Below are 25,005 nucleotides of genomic sequence, written 5' to 3'. Positions count from 1 at the left end.
ATTTTCTTTTGAGAGGAGGTATGGGAGTAAGGCCATTGTCTATGTGGGGTTCTTTGGAAAGATCTTAGAAGCTTTCTGACCTTCATATCCAGCCTTTTTGCTGTTTCCCAATCCTGACCCCATCCCACACTACTGTCTGCAAACCCAGAGACCTGAGCCAAGTCCAGGAGGCACCTAAAGAAAAGACAGAGCCTATAGCTGGCGCCGGGGGACGTGAGCCAGTGGGGCAGAAGGAGAAGCACAGAGACAGGTGCAAACACGCTCCGAAGAGACAACAGAGTGAAGATGGCGTTTCATCCTGTGAGGAAAGACAGACTTCTCAACAAATGCTCTGGAACAACTGAGTACACACTTAGGGGAAAAAAAATTAAAGTAAGATTTATACCTTACACATTTAAAATGAAACAGATGGCATGTGGATCAAAAGTTTAAATGTTAAAAATTTTAAGGAGTTTTAAAAATATTTACTCATTCAATTTATTTATTTGGCTGAACCAGGTCTTAGTTGCGGCATATGGGATCTAGTTTCCCGACCAGGGATTGAACCCAGGCCCTGTGCATTAGGAGCATGGAGTCTGAGTCACTGGACCACCAGGCCCTACATGTAAAAATTAAAACTACATCTAAAAGAAAACCTCAATGAAACAATGAGAAAAATTTAAACCTATGAATGAAGCCAGAAATAAAAGTAAAATAATGATCAATTTGACCATGAAAAGCAAAAAAAAAATTTTTTCATGGCAAAACCAAAAATATCACCATAGGCAAACTCAAAGATGAAATGTCAAACCATGAGAAAATATTGACAACTATTATTGCAGTGTTATTTCAGCAAAAGACTAGAAATGGTCCAAATGTCCATCAAATGAGCATTGGCTAAATAAATGATGGTATATACACACAATGAAATTTCACATTTCACAGTGAAATACTAAGCAATCATTAAAATAGGTGATTTTTATTGTGTTGATATGAAATCATCTTTAAGACACACCAAAAAAGGCTCATGTAGACGGGGGCCTGGAGTATGGTACCATTTGTGCTGAGAGAGGGAGGAGGGATGGTATTTACCATTTATAATGGAAGGAGGGGAGCACAGTTGCTTAGCTATGCTTGGAATTCCTCAGGAAGGACACCTGAAAACCAGTCATGTTGGTTCCTTCTGGGAGGGGTTATAGGTGGCTGGGAGGGAGACTTCACTTTGAAATTTTGAATCATGTGAATGAATTACCTATTACAAATAGTATTAATGCTATTATTTTTTTCTTTTAAAAAAAGGAAGAGAAAAGAAGGGAGGAAATGATATGACCGAGGAAGAAGAGGAAAACCAAGTAACATGCAAAGCTGATGCAGCCGGGAGCTGGTGGCACTCACCGCATTCCTCTCTCCTTCCTCGTGGGCCCTCTCGGCAGTAGTGCTCACCAGAGTTTTAGGGAACAGTTGTCTGTAAAAGCCTACCACTGAACCACAATTTCCTCTGAGTGGCGGACAGTTGGTCCTTCAGCTAGAGAATGCGAATCCCAAGCAGCACTGATTCTGGGCGCAGACCACATACTCACTCTGAGAAAACAGTGTGGTCCACATGACTGTGCAATGGAGAACCCTGGAGAAACAAAAGAGCGGCTTATCCCCAGCCTAAAAGGTAGGTGGGTGGGGAGAGAGAAAGAGAGAGAGGAGGGGAGAGGAAGCAGAGGGGAAACAAAAAGAAGCAATGAAGTGTCCATCAACACGTGACTGGTGTGCCGCGGTGCATCCATACAGAGGAAAGCCTCGTCTCGTGGCCATACAGCGGAAGAAGGGTGCTCCTCACTGCCCAGGTTGTTGTATATCGTTCTCGCTCGTGTGCCTAAGGCTGTGGTCTATGCCATAAGCATAGGTTAAGCAGAAGAACCGCAGGTGTGGTGAAGCCTGATCAAAGAAACAAACTCTTTTGAAAAACACCAGCCTGCATTTGAGGAGAAGGCAATGGCACCCCACTCCAGTACTCTTGCCTGGAGAATCCCATGGACAGAGGAGCCTGGTGGGCTGCAGTCCGTGGGGTCGCTAAGAGTCAGACACGACTGAGCGACTTCACTTTCAATTTTCACTTTCATGCATTGGAGAAGGCAATTGCAACCCACTCCAGAGTTCTTGCCTGGAGAATCCCAGGGACGGGGGAGCCTGGTGGGCTGCCATCTATGGGGTCACACAGAGTCGGACACGACTGAAGCAACTTAACAGCAGCAGCGGCAGCCTGCATTTGGAAAGGATGGAAGGGGCTTTCTCGCTTCCAAGATAGTGCAGGTGAGAGAGGTTTGGGCAAGGGAGTTGGCCCACATTTTAGCCTGTGTTTGTTCTCATATCTCTTCTAACCTCACTGCAGTATCACCCTTTAGATACTGCCATGAATAGTAACGTATTTGGGGAATAATTTTGCAGTTGTTTTAATTTGCAAATATCACTTCTCTGGCTGGGTAATAAGCAAGTAACAGTGGTATTACTCCACCAGTTCAGCTCCCTGCCAGCCGGAGCACTCCACTTTTATGGAGAAACAGGATCTTGCACTTGAAGTCGACAGAGAAAAAGGAGGTAGACGTAGCTGGAAAACTCAAGCTCTCTTTTTGCTTCTGGTCAAAAATAATGCTGCCTTAGCCAAGTCCCTACCCTTCCCATCAGGGCCATTCAGGCCTAGGGTGAGAGGGGAGCAAGGTGCGTGCTTTGGGTGCAAACTTTATGGAACACAAGGCTCAGACAGTAAAGAATTTGCTTGCAATGAAGGAGACCTAGGTTTGATCCCTGGGCCTGCAAGATCCTTTGGAGAAGGCAATGGACAGAGAATTCTTGCCTGGAGAATTCCATGGACAGAGGAGCCTGGTGGGCTACAGTCCATGGGGTCGAAAATAGTCAGACACAACTGAGTGACTAACACTTAGTGAAAAAGCCTCGGGAATCAAGATAAACAGCATTTAAAGATAATATTTTAAAAATAAAAGTCAATGCAAAAAATTTCATTATGAACAGAAAGCCAACCTTTCAAATGAAGATGAGAGGAGCATTGCTGGTTTCTCTTCTAGCTTTAGGCTCCATTGCAGCTCACAGCTCTGTTCCCTAGGCCACACTGCTCCATCTCTAAATCAACAGGGTTGGACCATTTGACCTCCTGGGATCCTGCTGGGCCCTGATGATTCATGGCTCAGGAATTAAGTGTCACTGGAGAACTAGGGACAGCCTTGTTGCACAGGAGACCTAGTTTTCTCAGAGCCTGGGTTCAGATGTACTTTTCTTGAGCCTTTGCCAGCTAGGAGTGAGTGAGTGAGTGAAAGTCGCTCAGTTGTGTCCCACTCTGTAGCCCACCAGGCCTCTCTGTCCATGGAATTCTCCAGGCAAGAGTACTGGAGTGGGTTGCCATTTCCTTCTCCAGGGAATCTTTCCGACTCAGGGATTGAACCTGAATCTCCTACATTGTAGGCAGATTCTTTGCCATCTGAGCCACCAGGGAAGCCTGCCAGCTAGAAGAGGAAGAGTCATCTCCTAAAATCTCACTCGTCACTAGAAAGTGACAGGGGCCTTTAAGGTCCTGCTCGAATCAACAGGATGAGAAAGTCTGGTTCTTCAGGAAAACCCATCTTTTCTACTTGGCCCTAATGACCCTCAGACGCTTGCTGAGCTTCAGGGAAGACAGTGGCATTGGAAAAACCAGCTGCCTCCACCCTGGAGGGGAAGAATAGCTCCCTTCATGGGGCTGCTCCGCGATGCCAGGGTTATCCAAGTCGATGAGTGAGGAAGTGAATCAGCCCTTCCCAGCCCTCCAGGCAGAGGCCCGTTCAGTACCCTCTGGTGGTGTGGCATTTAGACGTGTTTTGTCAAAAACTAATGAATATCTCACTTAGGCGCTGGAAACAAACATCAGCCCCAGCCAGTTCTTACACTTGCTGAGCATGAATAACTCCCTTTGGTTTCCCAGTCAGCCGGGCCCAACAAGTGAATTCAGAGGCTGAGAAGTCAGTTGCTGGCCCTCAAACAGACTCGTCCATCAGGGTGGGACCCAGGCTGGCCGCATGGCCCAGGAGAAGCCATGCTCGCCTTGGGTGCACATGGGAATCACATGAGGAGGGGGCTTAAAATGCACCGGTGCCTGAAATTTTGGCTTAACCTGTCTAGGGTGTAGGCACAGCATTGAGAGTATTAAAAGATCCCCATATTAGGAATTCTAATACACAGTCAAGTTTGGGAAGCACTGCCCTGAACCAGTGCTTCTTGGACTTCATGAGCAAACACATTACCTCATTAAGAAACAGATTCTGATTCAGTGTCTGGGGCGGGGCCTGACATCCTGCATTTCTAACAGGTTCCCACGTGGTGTGATGCTGCTGATTTGCAGGCCATACTTTGAGTAACAAGGATGTCATACGTGGTCCAAGATGGTAGCTACTAACCACACAGCTATGATTAAAATTAAAACCAGTTAAATTTAATAGTAAACTTAAAAAGTCAGTTTCTCAATTGCATTAGTCTTGTTTTATTTATCTAAAAAAATTTTATTTATTTATTTGGGGCTGAGCCAGATCTTCAGAGAAGGCAATGGCACCCCACTCCAGTACTCTTGCCTGGAAAATCTTGCTGCAGTCCGTGGGGTTGCTAAGAGTCGGACACGACTGAGCGACTTCACTTTCACTTTTCACTTTCATGCATTGGAGAACGAAATGGCAACCCACTCCAGTGTTCTTGCTTGGAGAATCCCAGGGATAGGGGAGCCTGGTGGGCTGCCATCTATGGGGTCGCACAGAGTCGGACACAACTGATGCAACTTAGCAGCAGCAGCAGCAGAGCCAGATCTTATTGCAGCACCCAGGATCTTAAGTTGTGGCAGGTGAACTCCTTGTTGTGGCATGTGGGATCTAGTTCCCTGACTAGGGATCATACCCAGGCCCCTTGCATTGGGAGCTTGGAGTCCTAGCCACTAGACCACCAGGGAAGTCCCACATTAGCCACTTTTTAAGTGCTTAATCATCACGTGTGACTGCGTGCATGCTCAGTTACTTCAGTTGTGTCTGACTCTTTATGACCCTATGGAGCCCTCCAGGCTCCTCTGTCCATCGGATTTCCCAGGCAACAATAATGGTGTGGGTTGCTGTTTCCTTCTCCAGGGGATCTTCCTGACCCAGGGATCGAACCCATGTCTCCTGCGTCTCCTATGCTGCAGGTGGATTCTTTATTGCAGAGCCACCAGGGAAGCCCATCCCATGTGGCTACTGACTACCATGTTGGACAGCACAGATACAGAATGTTTTCATCATCTCAAAAAGTTCTGTTAGGCAATTCTGTCCTAGAGCATCTCTTTGAAGCTGTATTGAAGCAGCCATCTCTTGAAATGTGGGTCAAAGCTTTCTTGGTGTGGGGACTACAGAATAGTTCTTTTGCACTCCTCACAGTGTTCCTGTGCACTAAGCCTATGGAAAATGCTTGGTTAATGCCCGCTCAGGTTAGCACACTCATGCCTTTGTCCACAGACAAGTGCCACATCAATACTGGCTGATTGACTGATGTCTACTTGGGCATCAATTAACATTGTCCTGGAGTTTTATCCCAGACAGCTCAATGGGCATGGCAGAGCTATACGACTAGGTTGCACTGGGAATGTCTCCCCTACCTCTGGCTGGCCCATGATTCAGGCAAGAAGGTACAAGTTTCCAGGTGATCACCTCTCAGAGCGTCTGCTCTTATCAGTCATTCCAGCCTGGAGGATGGACTAGGACACACAGGTGCAGCGAATGGGGCACTTCACCTTCCAAGCCTGACTCAGACATTACAAATTTAGACAGATTCTCTCTTCTCAAGGGATTTTTTTTAAAGGGTCTTGGGGAGAGGAGAGTGCTGGAGACGGCCTACTTCCTATTCCTGGGTAATCACTCTGCTTCTCCTCAGGCAACCAGTATGGACCCCAGTGGAGCTGGGAGAGAGGTGCTGAGCCCATTGGTAGAGCAGGTTCCATCTGACTTAGTCACACTGGGTGGGAAAGCTACCTGTTGATAACTTTGCCTGTTGATCTCTTAGCTTCACAGTGGTTGATTGTCAGATCCAATTTAGGGGTCACTGACAGTGAAAGTAGGATTACAGTGAAGTGGGAGAGGAAAAGAAACCAGGTGCCTCTCATCACAAAACCACAAGCAGGGACTTCCGTGATGGTCCAGTGGTTGGGACTTCGCCTTCTGAGGCAAGGGGTGCTGGACTGATCCCTAGTCAGGGAACTAAGAGCCCACATTCCTCGCAGCCCAAGAAACCAAAACATAAAACAAAAGCAATATTGTAACAGATTCAGTAAAGACTTTAAAAATGGTCCCCATCAAAACAAACAAACCACATGCAGCTACCTTGTTTTACAGATGAAACATCTGAGCTCACGGAGTAAAGCAATTAGATCAAGATCACAAGGCAAATTAGATGCACTGGTGTTGCTGTTATTTAGTTGCTAAGTCTTGCCTGACTCTTTGCGACCCCGTAGACTACGAGTCGGGCAGGACTGAGCGACTTCACTTTCATTTTCATTTTTCACTTTCCTGCATTGGGGAAGGAAATGGCAATCCACTCCAGTGTTCTTGCCTGGAGAATCCCAGGGACGGAGGAGCCTGGTGGGCTTCTGTCTATGGGGTCGCACAGAGTCGGACACGACTGAAGCAACTTAGCAGCAGCAGCAGCAGACTGCAGCACAACAGGCTTCCCTATCCTTCACTATCTACCAGAGTTTGCTCAAACTCATGTCCATTGAGTCGATGATGCCATCCAACTATCCCATCCTCTGTCACCCCTTCTCCTCCTGCCCTCAACCTTTCCCAGCATCAGAGTCTTTTCCAATGAGTCGGATCTTCATATCAGGTGGCCAAAGTATTGGAGCTTCAGCTTCAGCAATTAGATGCATGGGGAGGTGTAAAATTTGTTTCCTGACTTCAAGGCCACTGTTTTTCCCACTGCTCTATGCCCAAGAGATTTGCAAGCCATTCAAGAAAAGAAATAGAATATTACATAAATTCGTATCTCCAGTAAAACAGATAATATAAGTAGGTCTTCTTTAAATTTTCTAGTAAGGATGATAATGAAATTGCTTTTTTATTAATTTATTTTTAATTGGAGGATAATTGCTTTACAATGTTGTGTTGGATTCTGCCATACAACAACGTGAATCAGCCATAAGTAAACATATATCCCCTGCTTCTTAAACCTCCCTCCCACCTCACCTCCTCATCCCACCCCTCTAGGCTGTCATTGTGAAATCGCTTCTTTCTCGTCTTCTCACTTCCAGCCACCACTTCCTATTGCTGGATTCACCTTGCATAGACTGCTTCTGGGATAACTGAACTTCTCCCAACCCACTATTTTTTCAGTAGTAAATATTACAGAATTACACAATCTGCAATTGTTGAATCCACAGATGCTGAGCTATATACATGGAAGAACCACAGATAAGGAGAGTCAGCTGTAAATTATATGCTAGTTTTCAATGGCCAGAGAGTTGGAGCCCCTAACCCCTCGCCCCTTCAACTGTACGGCATTGGCGCTATTGAGACCTGAGAAGAACCAGCTTCTCTCTCTCCAGAGCTTCTCATCAAACTGGATCAAAAAGCCTTGAAGGGAAATTTCTTTCCAAATCTTGGTCTATTCACAGTTAAGGCAAACTGGACTTTTTGTTTAAACTGATACTCATAGAGAAGATTAAGTGCTATCCTAGTCTTCCTAGCTTTCATGATAAACTGAGAAGTTTCTGTTCTCTTTCTTAGGCAGAAGTTTTGCCCAAGTATTGAGTCCATGTATCGTCAGTGCCAACTTTCCTTTTCAGGTCATATAAAAGTCTGTGAATCCTGAATTTGTGTTACTGACTTCAAAACAATGGAAACACTTTCAGTTCTACACCTCACATCCCAGGAGCTTCATCAGCCAACCTAGATCCTAACTGTTGTCATCCAAACGCTAGGAAACATAATGGGTAAGACAAAAGTGTTAATAGGACTCAATTAAATTAAAAACAGAGACACGAGATTGCTTCTTTATGGTGTGGTAGGCAGGTGGGGCGGGGGGAAATAAAAAGGTTGGAGACCCCGGAAAGCAGGGATGGAGATAAGAAACATGACTCTGAGCCTCCTTTGTGGAGTGCGTTGCTGAAGCTCCACATCTGTATTTCATTTATGCTCACGATGAGTCCAGAAGCAAATTACCGTTATCCCTGCTTTCTGGATGAAGTTCAGAGAAGCCGAGTAACTCGCCTAAGGGAACAGAGTTGGGCAATGCAGTCGCCTTGTCCCACCTGGGCAAGTTCAAGAACCACAGGAAAGGTGTGCACGTGTCTAAGAACTTTTAGGCTAAAACTAGACAGGCATCCTGACGGGCTGGCAGAGGAAGGAACAGGGATGCAAATGGGACTCTTTTCTCTTGTTCCCATAAGAATGGAGTCCCTGTACAACTGGCTGAGGATTCCTGGGCAGGTCCCCACAGGACAAGGAGCAAAGCCATTGTGCGGGCCTCGCTGGTGTCTCAGTTGAGCTGCCAGAGGAAGAAACTTCTATTTAGGGATGGAGGGGGGGTGGGTGGCAGATCTCTGGAGACGCTGAATAGTCACACTGAGGCACAAATGGGACCGAGCTGCTTCTACCACCCAAAACTGTGCAAAGAGCTATTCTTAGCTAAATGCCAGAGCAGAGTGCGTCCACAAATGGCATTGCACTGAGGTGCCCCGTACGGGATACACGTCATATTGCAGCCTGTTTACTGGTAGTTTGGCTCCTTGTGTGACTGTCTCCCCCGGAGGCAGTGATCTGCCTCAGGACAGGATCCACGTCAAACAGATCGTTCTATGTTGGTGCTCAACACAGTGCAGTGGGAGGAATGCCGGCCGAGGCACAGGATGGGGAAGGGGCAGGAAGGGGGACAGAGTAAGGGGAGACAAAGAAGAGTCCCTGGCTTTGAGCCCAGGAGCCTGGGGGGCGGGTGTCAGGGGTGGTGGGTGGGTGTCAGCAGAGGGGCTGGCCTGCAGGCAGGAGCGTGGGGCGGGTATGCGGAGCAGGGTGGTGCCCTGTCTGGCCCTGGACAGGTGCCTCCCTCAGCAGGGCATGAGGTGCCCTCACTGAGTTTGCGGGTGGGGAAGGGCTCACACATGTCCTTCTGCTCCCTCCTGAAGTTGTTTTTGGCAGAGGAATCCACTAGAAGCTTACCACACGTTCCCTTGAGCTTTTCAAGGACTTCCTGGAGGGCTGGTCCACCCCACCCACTGGGGTAGAATAAACTTGGTTTCCAGGAGCCTGGCTCTCTCTGAGGGGTAGGTACCCTGCTAGGCCCAGAGGCTCCTTTCCATGATAATTCCCATCCAGGGAGAGTTCATGGGTCATGAGTCCCTGAGAGGTGGGGGAAGAGGTAAGACACCAGCCTCTGCTTCGGCTCAGCTCCTGCACTCTCTCCGTGGAGTTCAGGACTCAAGCTCTAGAAAGTGTTCATCTCATCCTGGCTCCGGCTCCACTACCTATCAGAGAAATGGAACATGGGAAAAGTGACCCCTCACCTACGGCAGAAAAAGACAGCCTTTGAGAGTTACCACACTCATGGCCCCAGCAGCAGTCTTTCCAAAGTCCTGCACCTGTCATCTCCTCTCCCACCTCTGTCCATCCCTCTCCCTCAACTCACTTCTCTCTGGCGCCTTTCCACTCAGCCCCGCTCCTGGCCATGACGGCAAATGCAGTGAATGCGTGACCGCGGCCATCTGTAACCGCAGACAACACCCGCTCTACTAGGGCCACAAATCATCATTTTCAAACCAATATTTAGGCCGGCACTTCTCTACCCCTAATGGGCACATGAGTTATCTGGAGATCCAGTAAAGTGCCAAATCTGATTGAGAGGATTCTGTGGACCACTCTTACCATAGCGAGAATTTCAAACTCTTACTACATGACCACACTATACTAAATAGACTTTGTGGGTGCTGTGCTTAGTCCCTCAGTCATGTCCAACTCTTTGCAACCCACTGGACTGTAGCCCACCAGGCTCCTCTGTCCATGAGATGTTTCATCCAAGAATACTGGAGGGGTTTGCCATTTCCTCCTCCAGGGGATCTTCCCAACCCAAGGATCGAACCTGCATCTCCTGTGTCTCTTGCACTGCAGGTGGATTCTTTTCCTGCTGAGCCAGGGAAGGGAAGACTTCATGGAGGGAACTCTAAGTGTAAGAATGATAGCTCCTGTTCTCAAGGAGACATGTGAATAAATCCACATGGGATTTTTCTCCGTGGTTGAGGGATAGAAGGATGAATGAATACGGGTACAACTGCATGGGATGGGCTATATATTAGTGCAAGAGTTCAAGGGAGGGAGACAGGAGATAGAAGCCACTCACTTTCACACATCTGGTGGGTTGTCGGTCCCTCAGAGTGTGTCCCCTGGAGCCACAGTGCCATGCCATTGCCAGACATGTGCCCAGAGTAAATGCCTCCTGGTCCTTGGAGACAGCTGTGGCTGGACAACCACGGTTGCTTCACATGCAACCCCTGATGGGAGTGGTCCAGCATCTCTGCACTGAGGCCCTGATGTTTCTCCCTTCACCCCAGAACTAGCAAGAGTTAATGAGAACACACATGTTCCTCAAAGCCAGAAAGCCATATGCTTCAAGAGAATGTGAGATATTGCATGAACGGGTTGTGCTTTAAAAAAAAAAAGTGAAATAGGAAGGTCATGTGCGTATAAAAGTACAGCTAGTTTTTCAAAAAGTAAGACTTTAGAAAGCATTAGAAAGCCAGATGTCTTCCTCTTTTGCCTCAAAGGTCTATCTAGTAGGAGATAAGTAGAAGAGGAAAGAACGAGAAGAAAGGCAGGTCTGAGCCAGACCCAGTGACAACTAGTGGCACTCACGGAGTCCTCTGCGTCTGGCCTCTTTCTCATCCCTAGTGCCACGTCTTACTCCCACTGGCCCCCATGGCTGACTCCACACTGGTCTGGACCCCTGCCATGTCTTCTGGTTCATCTGCTCTTCTTTGCCTTCTTATAGGTGCCACCCCGTCCCCTCACTATGCCTCCGCATTTCAACACTCCTCTCATCCTTGGAGACTCACTTCTCCTAGGAAACCTTCCCCAGCTTGCTCTATGACTTCCAGAATATCTGTTCTTTCTGGTTTTGTTTGTTTATTTTTTAAGAGGAGGATACCATGCCTGCAGCATTTTTCACAGTCTTTTTTTCTTATTTTCCTTGAAGATGAAAATACAGTGTCTTAATTCTCTCTGTATCCTCATTTCATACAGAAATGAGTGTTTAGTATGAGCACTTAAACTGAATTTGGATGGTGCTGGGACAGGACAGAAGAGACAGGGTTGGATTCTCAACACTGTTTGCACTGGGACTACATAGTAACACATTTATGCTCATGAAATGGAATGTACACCATAAATCTAGAAACCCTATCCTGGACAGTCCTGATCCTGTTACTCTGCCCCAAAAATGCCAAAGGAAAACATAAACACATCTTGAAAGGATGTCTGAACTGAGTCAACCAACAGAAGCAGGCTGGCCCCGCTCTGCCTCCACCGTGGCTATCTGAGTGAAGTGTGTGCGTTCACCACCTGCCATATTTGGGGCGGGTTTACCTCTTTGGAATGTGAATCCTTCCACACTGTATCACTATTTTTAAATGGGATTTGTGTAGAGGGAGAGAAAGAGGTCTTTTCTTTACAGTTTACCTATAAATATCTTTCCCAATAAGGAAGGCTATGTTCACTATAGGTCTAAATTTAATATTGCCATAAAAGAGAGAAAAACAGTGAAATGGTTATTTTGTCTACACAACACAAAATGAGGGGTTGAATCCACCTGCCTCACTGAATGGATGTAATTTGGGGCAGATACACTGATGGTGTCTGTTTAATTTCTAACTGTTCTAATATTAGGCCTGCCCTACTCAAAGATGTAAGTGGACAATGATTGCCACGTGGGACCTTCATTCTTAGCCATCCATGCCGTTCTTCCACTAAGTGGAGGAAACAGCAGCTCTTTGATTCCACTTCTACAGTTATAGACACTTCAGTGCTTCTCATCTATCTAACACTGCCAGGATATAAGATTTTTCACATTAAACGAACAAAGACTTATTTTCATTATGTTTAATGGAGACTTTTATAAAATGGAATATAGATTTCCCTTTCTCCGCAAAGAGACCATAATAAGCTTGAGTTAACATTTTGTCGGACATTTAAGTTGATTATTGTGACCCACAGGGACAGCAGCAGAGGCTGTGAGCCAGGACACTCCCTGGAATCATTAAGGACTAGAGCCCTTAATGGGCTGTTTACCCCTACCCCATCAGGTTGTGGGTTTTTTTTTTAATTGGCTCCTTTTCTTTTTTTTCTGGGCATGGGCAAAGTTGCACTTTATTTTTTAAAAAATTTTATTGGAGTATAGTTGCTCTACAGTGTTGTGTTAGTATCTGCTGTACAGCAAAGTGAATCAGCTATATATATCTCTCTCTCCTTTCTTTGAATTGCCTTCCCATTTAGGTCACCAGAGTATGAGTAGAGGTCCCTGTGCTATACAGTAGGTTCTCATTAGTTATCTATTTTATTGGTTCTTTTTCTATCTCCTGTCTTATTGTCCCTTCTTGCTATCTTACTGTGTTTCATCAACTGCTCTCCTATCTGCCCTCATTTTTTCTGCATCTAATTGGTGAGGCCAGCTGACTATCTGTTAACACAATATCTAAACAATGAATAAACACAGACAGAATAAGAGGGACTCTACTACACATAAAAGGCATAAGCACAAAACAAATTCTGGCTGCCCAGAATTCTGCCTGCTGCTTCTCCCCCAGCTCACAGGTTTATTTCTCCTCCTTTTCAGTTTCTTGGCTATGTTCTGGATTTTGAGATTGCTAGGTGAGTGACCTCCAAATCAATGATTTTTTTTCTCCCCACATAAAGGTTCAGTCCCAGTCTGAGTCACAGATTAGAGGTTTTTAAATTGTAGTTGGATTCATGGGTGGGTAGAATATTGGTATTGGTGTTTAGTTGACTTTAGAATTTAAATAATTTCCATAGTCTATTTTGGTTTTGACAATTTAATTTTATTTTGCTTTTGTCAGTTCTCATCTCTGATGAAAAAACCTTTTCTTTTTTTCTCATGAGGAGCAGAGAACTAAATTTTGTATTCACAAATGAACCATTATTATTGGACAGACTCCAGAGCTCTTATATGTAGATACAGTTTACTGCAAAGATGAATCACACACACAGTTAGAGTATGAAATCAAAAGCAACTAACCAAGAGAAGTATGTATCACTTTGTTGCCCACTGAACTAGATCACTTTGAAACAGGCTTCAATTTTTTCATCTATTTGAGTGTCTTCACCCAAACTTTTGTTGTTGTTGTTGTTGAATTTTTATGGCAGATTTTTTAAAAAATCAGTTGTGTAAATGCCTTGCTTTATAGCTAAGGATTGCTTGTATCAGAATATAAATCAGATTTTACATCTAAATGCATTCATCCAGAGGGGTTACTTAAATACTCCTATGTGCTAAAATTGTGCTAGGCAATCTTCTTGTCCCCAAGGAGCATCTAGACTCATCGTTAATATGAGACCAATGAACATGGAGTGGGTGGGAGGGAATGAAAACCACATAAAAAACATATGTAGCTTAGAATATAGGATGTGGATACAGGCTATACCTGCTAGATGGATTCAGAAAGGCAGGGAGCCTTTTCATTCTAGAGTTATCAGAAAAGACTCTCAGAGGGGCTTAAACATAGGGGGTCTTGAGAAATGTGTGAAATTTGGTCTTTCTACCTTCCAGATGGAGAAGATAGAAGCCATGGTTCCAAGGAGGGCATGGGACATATCAGGGGGTAAGACTGGCTTTCTCTGGCCAGAGGCTGGGGCTGGGGAAAGGCTCAGAGCTTAACGCAAGGACTTGAACAGGAAGCTTGAACAGGAAGACAGGATAGCAAGGAGGGCTTACAGCAGGTAGAGAAATTGGAACCAGTGCTTTAAACCTTCACCCACCTCCATCCATACAAAGTATGGATGTATTTCTTTAAACAATGTAAGCCCCTTCACTTTCCAGCCAGCACACTTGCACAGAAGTTAAATTCTGCACACTTGGAATTCAGGGCTTTATTCTGAGAAGCATCAGAGCATGAGGGGGTGGAGAGAGAGGGAGAAGAAGCCCAGAGCCTCCTGTGAAGACTGAGGCCTGGGTGGGAAAAGCAGCTTCTAAGTGGCTTCAGCTTCAAGGAGGAAAGTGCTGCAGAAACCCCATCGCTGGGGAGGGGAGTACTGGTTAAGTCAAGCTCCAAATTCTGAGTTTTGTGAAAGTTTGCATTTCTGCCTAAAGTTCCTTGGGGGACCTTACAATCCTCAGGGATAGAAAACCGTTTAATCAAGAGGAAGGAGGTCTGTTAGGGAACTTTTCCTCCCCGGTATGAGTGGAGACACCTGGAGCCAAAAGACAGCACAGCTGAGCCCAGGGGAGAAGGCAGCATTTAGGCCAAGGTGAGATGAGGTGGGAAGTGAGGGCCAGGGGGCCAACTAGGAAATTCTGGCTTCTTCCCCGGCTCACAGAACTCGGTCCAGCTGGAGCGGCGTGCTTCCTCCCGGGCCAGGGCTGCAGCAGTGGCCGACCGTCCCTGGCCAGAGCTGCTCAACCCCCGCCGCAGCGCCCACTTCCCCCAGGGACTACCGGACCCCGGCCAGGGAGAGCAGACACCCAGGCTGAACCTGGAACTAGACAGCCCCCGACCTCGGCAGCGCGCACGCTGTAGTCTCGCCTCACCCCACCCGCCACCCGTCTTCTGTGTCTCCTCGCGCCCTCTCCCCAGGGTCTGCGCCGGTCCTCCACACCTTCACACAGGTCTCGGTCTGTGCTGTAACACCGGCCCCATTCCCGGCGCTCGGCTCGGGTCAACGTCTGCTGAGCTTCCAAAGGAAGCTCATTCACCGCATAGTTGGATGGGGGAGGAGTTGGGGCGGGGGCGGGGGGCTCTGTCGTTCTGAACCTCCAGGTGGGAATCCAGGGGCCAGGTGCTCCAAGAAGGGGCTAGAAAATAGATCGGGACGACCCTCTCCCCCCCCTTCCCCCCACCATGCTTGGCCCTGCTTGCCAGTCTCCAAGATTTAGGACTCCTGATACTTCGTGGGCTCCCCTTGCGCCCTTCCCCTCGCCCGCAACCCAAAGACCTAATGCGATGCCCCTCTCTCCCTCCCCCTCTGCTTCTTTCTACCGCTTCCCCTCCTCCCTCCCGAGTGTTTTCCGTCCACGGTCTAGGGCTCGCGGCCTGAGCCTCTGCAAACACCCCCACCCCTCCAATCCGGGCAGAACTCCGAGGGGAGGGGCCGGAGGCCCCCCTTCCCGACTGTGGTCGGAGAGGGCAGCGCCGCAGCCCGGGATGGGTGGGGGGGAGGTAGACAGGGGCCCTCTCTGCGCCCCGCCCGATCAGGCCACTCTGCACACTTAGGGTGGGGGGCGGGAAGCAGGGCTAGCGGAGAGGGGGGCTCCGGTCCGGGCAGGTGCGGGCTCTGGCTGGGCCGAGGCGGGCTCCGGGGGCGGGGTCTCAGGTTACAACCCCGCGGGGGGCCGGGGGCGGCCCGCGGTTTGGGTGAGTTCGCCAGCCTCGAGAGGGGCCGGGCGCATATAACGGGCGCCTCGGCGGGGAGAAGACGCAGAGCGCTGCTGGGCTGCCGGGTCTCCTGCCTCCTCCTCCTGCTCCGAAGGCCTCCTGCATGAGGGCGCGGTAGAGACCCGGACCCACGCCGTGCTCCTGCCGCCTCGCTGCGCTCCGCCCGGGCCCGGCTCCGCCAGGCCCCGCGGTGAGCTATGATCCGCCTCGGGGCTCCCCAGACGCTGGTGCTGCTGACGCTGCTCGTCGCCGCTGTCCTTCGGTGTCACGGCCAGGATGTCCGTAAGTCGTCCACAGCACCCGCCTGCCACCCTTCTGTGTCGACCCTCAGTATCCTCTTCCCTGGCCCTCTGGAGCCCGCGGGTCTGGGTTAGAGCGGCTCCGGGGTCAAGGCGCGCGGAGACGGGTGCAGGATGCACAGAAGCTTATCGAGTGGAATTCTGCAAGTCAGGGGCTCTGTCCTAGCGTCCTCCCTGCGGGTGGTGGTTGGAGGCATTTGCCGGTCCTTGCGTTGCGCAGGAATATTAAAGAAGCAAAGCGTCGGGTCGGAAGTTTGAGCTTCGATTCAAGCGCGCTCTTTCACCAGCTTTGATAATTAAGCGCACAAGCACACTGCTTGCCTCACCCAAGCACTCAAGGTTCAGCAAAACAGGTTGTGGCCCATAGATCTTAGGAAAAGTAGGAGAGAAAGAGCACGAGCGAAGAAGCGAGCAAGCGCCAAGGGGTTGAATTCCCAGTCGTGTCCAGGGGTCGGTATCTGGGGTTCAAAGGGAAGTTGGTTAGACAAAGGAGATGCTCTGAAACTAGTAGGCTGAAACCCGAGGCCACGATGAAGGGCTTCAGAAAGACACCCTGAGATCTTAGCGCCCCTCGTGGGTTTTCTGCCCCTCATGGCTGGTCCAGGAGCAAGGTGCAGCCCGCTTGGCATCTCGGCTTTCCCCTTGCCTCTATAAGATACAGAAACTTCCCGCAGGAGAGGCCATCTGAAAGGCGATAACATTCCAACCAGACCTTGCTTTTGAAACGTCCGGGGAAATAGCGCCCCCTCCCCGCCGTCTTCCCCCCATCCGCCCCTTCCCGCCCCCGCCCCCCCAAGCCAGGTACTACAATGAGTTACTTTTATAAAAGTTTCTGGAACTAGCCGAGACTCTGCCAGGAGTGAGTGAGCGAGTGTGTGTGTGTGTGTGTAGCAGAGGAGTGGGACACGGTTGGTCGATTGCTATAACAATTTCAACCGTATATAGTTAGAGATGGCAGTTTTACAGTCTGGTCCAAAGACAGTTCGAACCGCACCTTTCCATCATCTCCTTTGGTAAAGTCCCACTGTCTGGGATTATATTTAGGACAAATGAAGCCTGGAAAGTGTATTAAGTAGAGAAGATTTTTTTTTTCCACGTGTTTGGGCACGTTTCCGACGGCTGGGATTCCAGCCCTGTCTTTGTATGTTACAGATTGTAAATCAATCGCAGGGGAAATTTGGGGGGAAGGTATGGAAATCAAAAGTCCGTCTGCCGACGATTCTGTGCAGTCTCGCCTGCCACCAGGCTCTCTCTGGAGACAGTTTAGAAGGCTGCGGGGCCAGAAGGACTTTCCGTTTGTTAGGGTGGTTGACAGGGGCAGAACTGGAGCCCGGGCGCAGCTGCAAGGAGCCTCAGGCTGAAGATTTTGGCCAGGGGGTCGGGAGGTGCACTAAGCTGGAGGCGCGCTCACGGCACTTGTTGGAATACGGTGTCTCTAAGGGGGCCCAGCTCGGATTGACTATATATTTGTCCTAAATTTGCACGTACACACTCACAAAAGCTGTCTTCTTGACTGATCTCTGCCATAGTGCGCAATGGAATTAGCTAGGTGACTCTCAAAATCCCCAAACTCTCCATCTGGTATTAGAGGTGCTCACTTAAGTGGCAGAGCGTTCTCATCGCTGCAACTTTCCTAGGAGGGAATGAATTCCACAGCTCTTTGGGCCCAGATCTCCCAGTCGCTCCTCCCCCCACCCCCCTCCCCAAGGGCAGAGCACTGGAGCCGCTGGCTTTGCGCCCTAGCGCACCCTGGCCGGGTAACCCACTCCCCTGGGTCACTGGACCCAAAGACGTGACGTGGGGAAGGACGCAGTCTGCGTGGACGTCAGGAAGGTCAGTAACCTAGGGCTCGGGCACGCCCCTCCTCCCCATCTTTCCACAAGTTTGAGAAGCTTATTGGCTGCTGCGTTTTTGACCCACATCTGCATTTCACAGCCCTCGTCTCTGAAAAGTGCCCCTCGGCTCGGGGGAGAAACCTCAATCCGTCTTTGTGAGGCTTGTTTGCGTTAGGAGATTGGCAGCGATGGCTTCCAGATGGGGCTGAAACGCTGCCCGTATTTATTTAAACTGATTCCTTGCGGAGACCTGTGAATCGGACTCTGTGTGTGCTCGAGAAAAGCCCCATTCATGAGAGGCAAGGTCCGGTGGGTTCTCCCGGATTCCCCGACCCCCTCTCCCACAATGCCCCCCTGTGCCCGCCCGCCGCCACCTCTCAGGCTCCAGCCCTGCGCGGAGCGGCCGCGAAGCAAAACAGTTCCCCAAAAGAGGTAACTTTTTAATTGGCCTGCTACAAAGAGTCGCTTATACGGCCCTGCGGTAATGAGGGGAACACGATCAGGCGCGCCGGGATGCTATCGGCAGCCTTTTCGAACAGCAATTATGGAGGTGCTGGGCTCCTCCGTCCACACCTAAGGGATCCAGTTACGGAGCTGGCTTCTTTCTGGGGCAGTCATTTAATCGCACTTTTCACCCTCCCAGTGTCCGTGGGCGAGCTGCGTCCAGAGCCGCAGCCACAAAGAGTCACCGTAGGGCTCTCACACCCAGCGCTGCCGGCCCCGCCCCTGCGCCCGAGCATCCCGGGACCGCCCTTCCGAGGGAAATCTGATCTGCCTCCTGGGTGAACCCCTTCGTCCAGCATTTTACTCTTTTCCCCCTACGGCCCCCCTGGCTGAGAGTGGGTTCTTCTTTAGTCCGGACCCCACCCCTCGCTTTCTGCAGCTCCACCTATTTTAGCAGTGGGTGTGGCCCAGCAATTTTGATACTTAATCTAGGATTTCCCGCCCCACCCCCCCACCCGCCACCCACCCCACCCCCCGTGATTATCTTGCCTAAAGGCTGGTTTGTTTGGTTTTTTTTTTCTCTAGTGGGGAAAAAAAAAAAAGGTTTATCTTTCAGAGTCTCCCTAAAGACCAGGGGGCAGGCCCGTTTCTTTCTCCGTCCACCTGGTTTGTGGCCCTTTCCTATTATTCATCCCTTGCTGCCAGTGCTTTGAGGATTCTGATGAGAAAAACAGCGCTGGGCGCTCCCTAGCACGTGGTGCGGGCTCTGCCACGCTTGGCACTCTTCGGAGCGCTCTTGTCAGCACAGGCTTCGTTTGCAGGGTGAATTCCAGACGGCAGGGCGCTTATGGAGGGGGACTACTCCGTGCCCTTCTTTGTCTGCATTCTTGGAGGGGGCCGGGCCTAGACTGGCTACTCTTGGCCGGGACCAGGCATTCAAAGCCTCCTTCCATATCCCCTCCGTCTCGTTGAGCCGTTGTCTTCAGATGGAAGCAGGGTCTCTCCAGAGGGGGCTCCAGGTGGAGGTCAGCACCCGCAGAGGAGTCTTTGGCCCTGCTTGCCTCCCAGGGCATTTTATCAGCCCTCGTGGGTTCTATCCAGGTGTATTGTTTGACTGGTCCAAACCCCCGCCCCAAATTGGCCCTAAGACTAATACTATTTAAAGAATGGGACAAGATGGTACCTCTAATAGCTCCTCCTTTCACACACCTCCACCCCCATATATCCACTTCCGGAGCCTGGCTGCTGATACAGTCTAGTTTTTGTGGGTAGAATTTTCTCCACGCCTTCTGAATTTTAGCTGTCAGTTGTATTCAGCAGGTCCCATAATTCCTAGAGGCAGGCAGAAGAAAGAAGGCCTCTGTCCCTGTGTTGGGGGTGGGGTGGGGTGTGGGCGTCTCTGCATTTTTCCCTCCCCTCTGTCTTTACAGTCCTGAATCCCCCAGTTCAGAGGCTCATCCTCCTGCTCCTATTCTGACTTGCCCATGACCCCCACATCATCATGTCTCCCCAATATGAGATGCATGAAGACAGTACTTCATCCTCAGTGCCCTCCCCCACCTTCCCTGCTGGGTCAGGATTTTCATTGGTGAATAGAGAGCAGAGTGCAAAGTGGACAATAATATTTGTTGACTACTTGGAAGAATGAATGATGTCTTAGAAAAAGTAACAAGTTCTCTATGTTGGGTGGCAGGAGTCCACACGCTTCAGCATTCGAATGATGTCAAGTTGACCTGCAACCTCTCTCTTTTTCTCTTCTGGCTCCTCATCCCCTCCTTCCCTTGGCTCTCCGCTTCCCCCGCCCCACCCTCGGTGCAGAGAAGGCTGGCAGCTGTGTGCAGGACGGGCAGAGGTATAATGATAAGGATGTGTGGAAGCCCGAGCCCTGCCGGATCTGTGTCTGTGACACTGGGACTGTCCTCTGCGACGACATAATCTGTGAAGACATGAAAGACTGCCTCAGCCCCGAGACCCCCTTCGGAGAGTGCTGCCCCATCTGCTCAGCTGACCTCCCCACTGCCAGTGGTCGTAATTTATTTATTTCCTGTTCCACATAAATAAATTACTTGCAGGGGCAGCAAATGCCCTACCATGGATGCCAGTCATCTCTGTGAAGCAGAGGGACTGGTTATCCATGGCACCCCAGCAGCTGAGGCTGAAGGGAAAGGCGACTTCTCGCTTGCAGGATGGCACTGAGTGAGCCTGACACACCAGAGGGGTCCTTCCTCACCTGACACCTCCAGAAAATATGCTCCTAAGACCTGGAGGACAGAGGGGACTCCACACAAGCGTCCTCACTGTGAGCACCTCTGCAAAGTCCTTGGGCCACAGTGGAGATCCAGTGCTCCTTCTGGCCAAAACACAGATTCATTCCCCCTCTATTGCCCACACCTTGGCTTCTCTGTAGAAGGCCTCCAAACATGTGGTCTTCAATGTGGAGCAAGCTCTGCTGGCCAACGGGGCGACAGAAAGGGCAGGCCCGCTTTTGAAAAATATGGAGCATTGGTGGCAGTTTCCTTTTGGTTTTGCCTCTGTTGGTATTGACTGCCAATTAAGAAGCAAGTTCCTAGCAGAAAGAAGAGCTGGTGTCTGGGAGTTCTAGTGGTGAAGAGCGGAGCTGGGCCCGGGACAGAGCCCCAGGTGCCTACACTCTGGAGCCGGGGCTGGTGAATGTGTAGGTGTGTGGGTGACCCCTCCCCAGCTCTGGAACCCATGCCCTATCCCCCTGAAGGGGGATGGGGACATACATCTAGGCCTTTTGGGTGGCCCTCACCATTTTCTTCCTGATCAAGCAGAGAAGACAGTTGAAAAGGAAGCGAGCAGTTGCCTTTCCTTAACACTTCACCCACCGTGGAAAGCTGCTTGGGGAAGCCGCTTTGATAGCCCACTGCCCCAGATCATTTCTGAGGGGGCCTATGTGAGTGAAGCGTTGATCACCTTTACTATTTCGCTGCTACAAATGGGGGAGGGGTTATTGATTCGGGGGGCACTGGCTCCAATGCCCTCTGTAACTTCTGTGCTCTGCTGTTTTTTTGTGCTTGCTTCATGGAGACCCAGCTTGAATGTAAGACCTTTCTAAATACCTAACTCTTCCTCTGGGATGGGGGATGTGTTGCGGGGTGCTTGGGCTATAGGAGGGTCTTCTTACCCTCTGGGGAAGAGAAGAAACTGAACTTCTCCGTTTCTCAGTTTTGGGTGCTTTCTCTCCTGGTGGCTGATAGACCTTGAGTTCTTTGTATTCTTTTTGGCCCCTGCATGCTGATTGGCTTTCAATAACAAATTCTGGGTCATCTCTGTTCCTCTTGGGACCTCAGCAACTCCAGACCCCAGTGAAACCTAACACCCCAACAGAAGGCTTCAGTGGAGTAACAGGAAGCTACCTCCTTCCCTGGTTGTGTCCCTTTCTATGATCCCTTCACGAAAGTTTGAATGACAAGAAGTTGTAATTATCCATTTCATGACTCTTACATTTTCCTTCTCTATTTCTTCCATTTGCAGGGCAACCAGGACCAAAGGTGAGGATTTTTGTTGTTGTTGTTTGCTTTTTTTTTTCCACTTTATATTTTCTTCATTAAAAGCAATAAGTGTGCTCATTCAGCATGTGGTTTTTAGGCATCAACAAAAGATCTGTTTCAGTGGGCACCTTGATGCAGGGGCTACTGTTTTGCACTGGAGGCTTGGTGAGCTTGCTTGACTCAATCCTGACAATGTTTCATGTTTCAGGGACAGAAAGGAGAACCTGGAGATATCAAGGACGTAAGTACACTTTCTACTCCCATGTTGCATCGACTTTTCTAACTGGGTCATTTCCTTAAGGTCTCTTCTAACTTGCCATTTTGTGGGTGTCTCTCTCACAGATCGTAGGACCCAAGGGACCTCCTGGACCTCAGGTAAGAAAGAGAGAAACCCCGTTTTCCATGCTTTTCTTGAGTTATTGATCAGCAGGCTCTCCCGGTCTTGCTGTTGTCTCAATATTTTCTTCATTTTCAGGGACCCGCAGGTGAACAAGGACCCAGAGGTGATCGTGGTGACAAAGGTGAAAAAGTGAGTAGAGAAACAATGCTGTCTGACCCTTGTGGACTCCCCAGGTTCTCTAAGAACCCCCCCCCAAATGCCTCAAGGGCACCGCATAGACAGATGGGTCTTGTATAAATGCTGCTTCACATTGGGGCCTCTTTCTCTTTCTGCCAAGGGTGCTCCTGGACCTCGTGGCAGAGATGGAGAGCCTGGGACCCCTGGAAACCCTGGCCCCCCTGGTCCTCCCGGCCCCCCCGGCCCCCCTGGCCTTGGTGGAGTAAGTATCCTTATGTCCCCTTCCTCCAGGCTGTCCCTCCAGAAATGTGGCTTCTAAATTGCTAGTCACGCTCACCTGGCTGGCTCCCAGGGCTGCCAGAAGTGTGTCCACAGCCTGTCTTGAACATGGACTTCTCCCTCAGGCCTGTAATTTAGTGGAATCGCACAGTGGGCATGAGACTGTGGCGCTAAGGACTGACTTTGTTCACTCACTGGGTTTCTGTAAAGAAAGTCTTCAGTTACCTGGCTTCCTGGCATCTCTACTGTGTGGCTGGTCCTTGGGAGTGGGTGTAGGGGTTGGAGGAGAGGATGACTGGGCACTTGCGGTTCCCTGGAAGAAGAGTGACCACTGTCCTTGGAAGACATTGAAGCTTCATCTTTGCCAAGTACATTCCAAGCAACTATTTATTCTCATGAAAGAGCCCCACTGAGTAAAGGTGTGTGGCTAAAGTTGTTTTTGGAATCAGACCAGTCAACAAATTATATTATTGCCCAGTTTTTGCAAGTTTGCCATTTTGATGTTTGCTATGATTTAAATTTTTAAACTTGAATGGCTCATAGATGCCTACTATATTCTCTGCTAAAATATTTCAAGACTGTTGATTTTAGTGTTTTGCTGGGCATTAAGATCTTAGAAAAGAAAAAAAAAGAACCTTTAAAAGTGATATTTTAGTTATAGTTTTCAATTTATGTGAAATAATATATTTAATATTTTAAAATTAAAACTTACAAAATGAAATGAAAGTAATGGATACTCTTCCAGTTAACACTTCATCTCCCAGGGAAATGGTTATGCCACTGTCATCTAATAAGCCATTTCCAAAACTTTTTTTTAGGAATCATTAGTGTTTCTGATCCATGCTAGGTTAGTCTTCAACAAAGTTTTTTTCTATCCAGATATAGCTTACCTAGCCATGTAGGAAAAGCATATAGCCTCTCAAGCTTTTAATGTTGTTGGGTTTATTTGCAGAACTTTGCTGCCCAGATGGCTGGTGGATTTGATGAGAAGGCTGGTGGCGCCCAGATGGGAGTAATGCAGGGACCAATGGTAAGAAAAGGCACCAGTTCTTCGCAGCCAAAATGGCAAGAGGTGGCCCTCAGCAGAGCCAGGGACTCTGACAACCTCACTTTAGAGATAATTACTTGGAGCGGCCCTTCCCCATCAGTTACATAACCTCCCATTTAGCTAGCCCAGAGCATTTGGTTTTTAATGGCGATGGATGCCAGTTTTAATGATGCGCTGGAGTGACTAAGAAGAATGAGGATGGAGAGCGGCATATAGGCTGATCTGTCAGAAGGCCAGTTGCTATTGCTCTTGGAATGAGAACTGAAGAATGCAGACAGCAGCCACTGTTCTCCAGCATCCACAAAACTTCCAGCAGGAAATCTCAGCCCCGCAGCTCCCACTTGGCACATGCTAAATGAAACTCAGACTTTAGTAAACATGGCTGCTGTCCAGGGGAAAGCAAGGCCAGCTTCTCTGTCCAAATGGTACCTATAAATAAAAATAGAATGTTGCGAGGGGAGAGGGAAATGAGAGGGAGCAGCCCCTGCCGGCCCCCTGCTCACAGAGTAACTCCTTGTCCTTTGTCTGGGCTGTTGGCTGGGAGGCGGCAGCACCGTGGAGGCCGAGGGTGAAGCCTTTCCAGTAAAGCTCCTCATTTTCTGTTCCAATGCAGGGCCCCATGGGACCTCGGGGACCCCCAGGCCCTGCTGGTGCTCCCGTAAGTATTGGGTTTTTCCTTTTGGAAAGTGGGGACACAGATGCTTTCAAGCTCTCTGATGTCCGTTCTGGGGGGCCAACCTGGTGTCCTCGCTTTACTTTATAGGGACCTCAAGGATTTCAAGGCAACCCTGGTGAACCTGGGGAACCCGGTGTTTCTGTGAGTGCTGGTGCTGGCCCTGCCCTCTTGGGGGGACCTTCCCGTGATGTGCCATTCACACCCTAGTCCTGTCGCCTTCCGGGCTCTGCCCAGTGCTTTCTACAGTGGAGGGCTCAAAGGAAGCTCAGATGTCCCGTCTTAGCTCTAGGGGAACTGACAGGGAGCCAGATGTGGCAGGAACCACCCAGGATTCTGTCATGTCAGTCCTTTTTCTGGGTCACCCCTGCTGGCCTGTGGTGTCCACTGCCTCCCGCTATGATCTGCTCTGCGCCTATGCTCTGTCTCAGCACAAACTGAGTTCCTCCATCTTTTTTTCCTTTTAGATGAACTAGCTTCCAAAAGCTATAATCCCTGGGTTTCGCCCACTGATTTGGTGTCTTCCTCCCTCCAACCATCTCTTAAACTCGCTTATTTTGTTTGTAGGGTCCCATGGGGCCCCGTGGTCCTCCTGGCCCCCCTGGGAAACCTGGTGATGATGTGAGTACACCTGAGTCAATCAAGTGGCTGCCTCACTTGAAAGGGCCTGGAGAGAGGGGGTGCTGGGTGGTGATGGGCGGATGCACCCTCGACTGGGCCCAGGGGGCGGGGCTCGTCAGGCAGAGACTCAGACACTGCACTGTCTACATTTCCACTGGCAA

The 25,005-nt window shown here is 49.4% G+C and overlaps 2 protein-coding genes across 3 annotated transcripts in view; both read left to right on the top strand.

Annotated features, from left to right (window-relative positions):
- SENP1 (SUMO specific peptidase 1) overlaps positions 1-1,489 on the top strand; it is a 78,791-nt gene extending 77,302 nt beyond the window's left edge. The window contains exons 19-20 of one of the 2 annotated variants that reach the window (XR_008714849.1): positions 149-372; positions 1,279-1,489. Coding sequence is in view for 1 of the 2 variants with exons in the window: in XM_055582036.1 (XP_055438011.1) it covers positions 149-178 (30 nt within the window). In the remaining variant the exon portion in view is untranslated. Of the gene's footprint in view, positions 1-148; positions 415-1,278 lie in introns of those variants that run through there. The other variant, XM_055582036.1, reaches the window with a different exon arrangement.
- Positions 1,490-15,626: 14,137 nt separating this feature from the next.
- COL2A1 (collagen type II alpha 1 chain) overlaps positions 15,627-25,005 on the top strand; it is a 30,306-nt gene continuing 20,927 nt past the window's right edge. Inside the window, exons 1-11 of the mRNA XM_055581995.1 lie at positions 15,627-15,895; positions 20,010-20,216; positions 21,690-21,706; positions 21,915-21,947; positions 22,049-22,081; positions 22,182-22,235; positions 22,384-22,485; positions 23,455-23,532; positions 24,164-24,208; positions 24,314-24,367; positions 24,791-24,844. Of these exons, the coding sequence (XP_055437970.1) occupies positions 15,811-15,895; positions 20,010-20,216; positions 21,690-21,706; positions 21,915-21,947; positions 22,049-22,081; positions 22,182-22,235; positions 22,384-22,485; positions 23,455-23,532; positions 24,164-24,208; positions 24,314-24,367; positions 24,791-24,844 (762 nt within the window). The 5' untranslated portion in view covers positions 15,627-15,810. The remainder of the gene's footprint in view (positions 15,896-20,009; positions 20,217-21,689; positions 21,707-21,914; positions 21,948-22,048; positions 22,082-22,181; positions 22,236-22,383; positions 22,486-23,454; positions 23,533-24,163; positions 24,209-24,313; positions 24,368-24,790; positions 24,845-25,005) is intronic.

Source organism: Bubalus kerabau, chromosome 1, assembly GCF_029407905.1.
Source record: "Bubalus kerabau isolate K-KA32 ecotype Philippines breed swamp buffalo chromosome 1, PCC_UOA_SB_1v2, whole genome shotgun sequence".
NCBI lineage: Eukaryota > Metazoa > Chordata > Mammalia > Artiodactyla > Bovidae > Bubalus > Bubalus kerabau.
The sequence above is the reverse complement of the archived record's forward strand: the minus strand, read 5'-3'. Positions and strand labels throughout refer to the sequence as shown.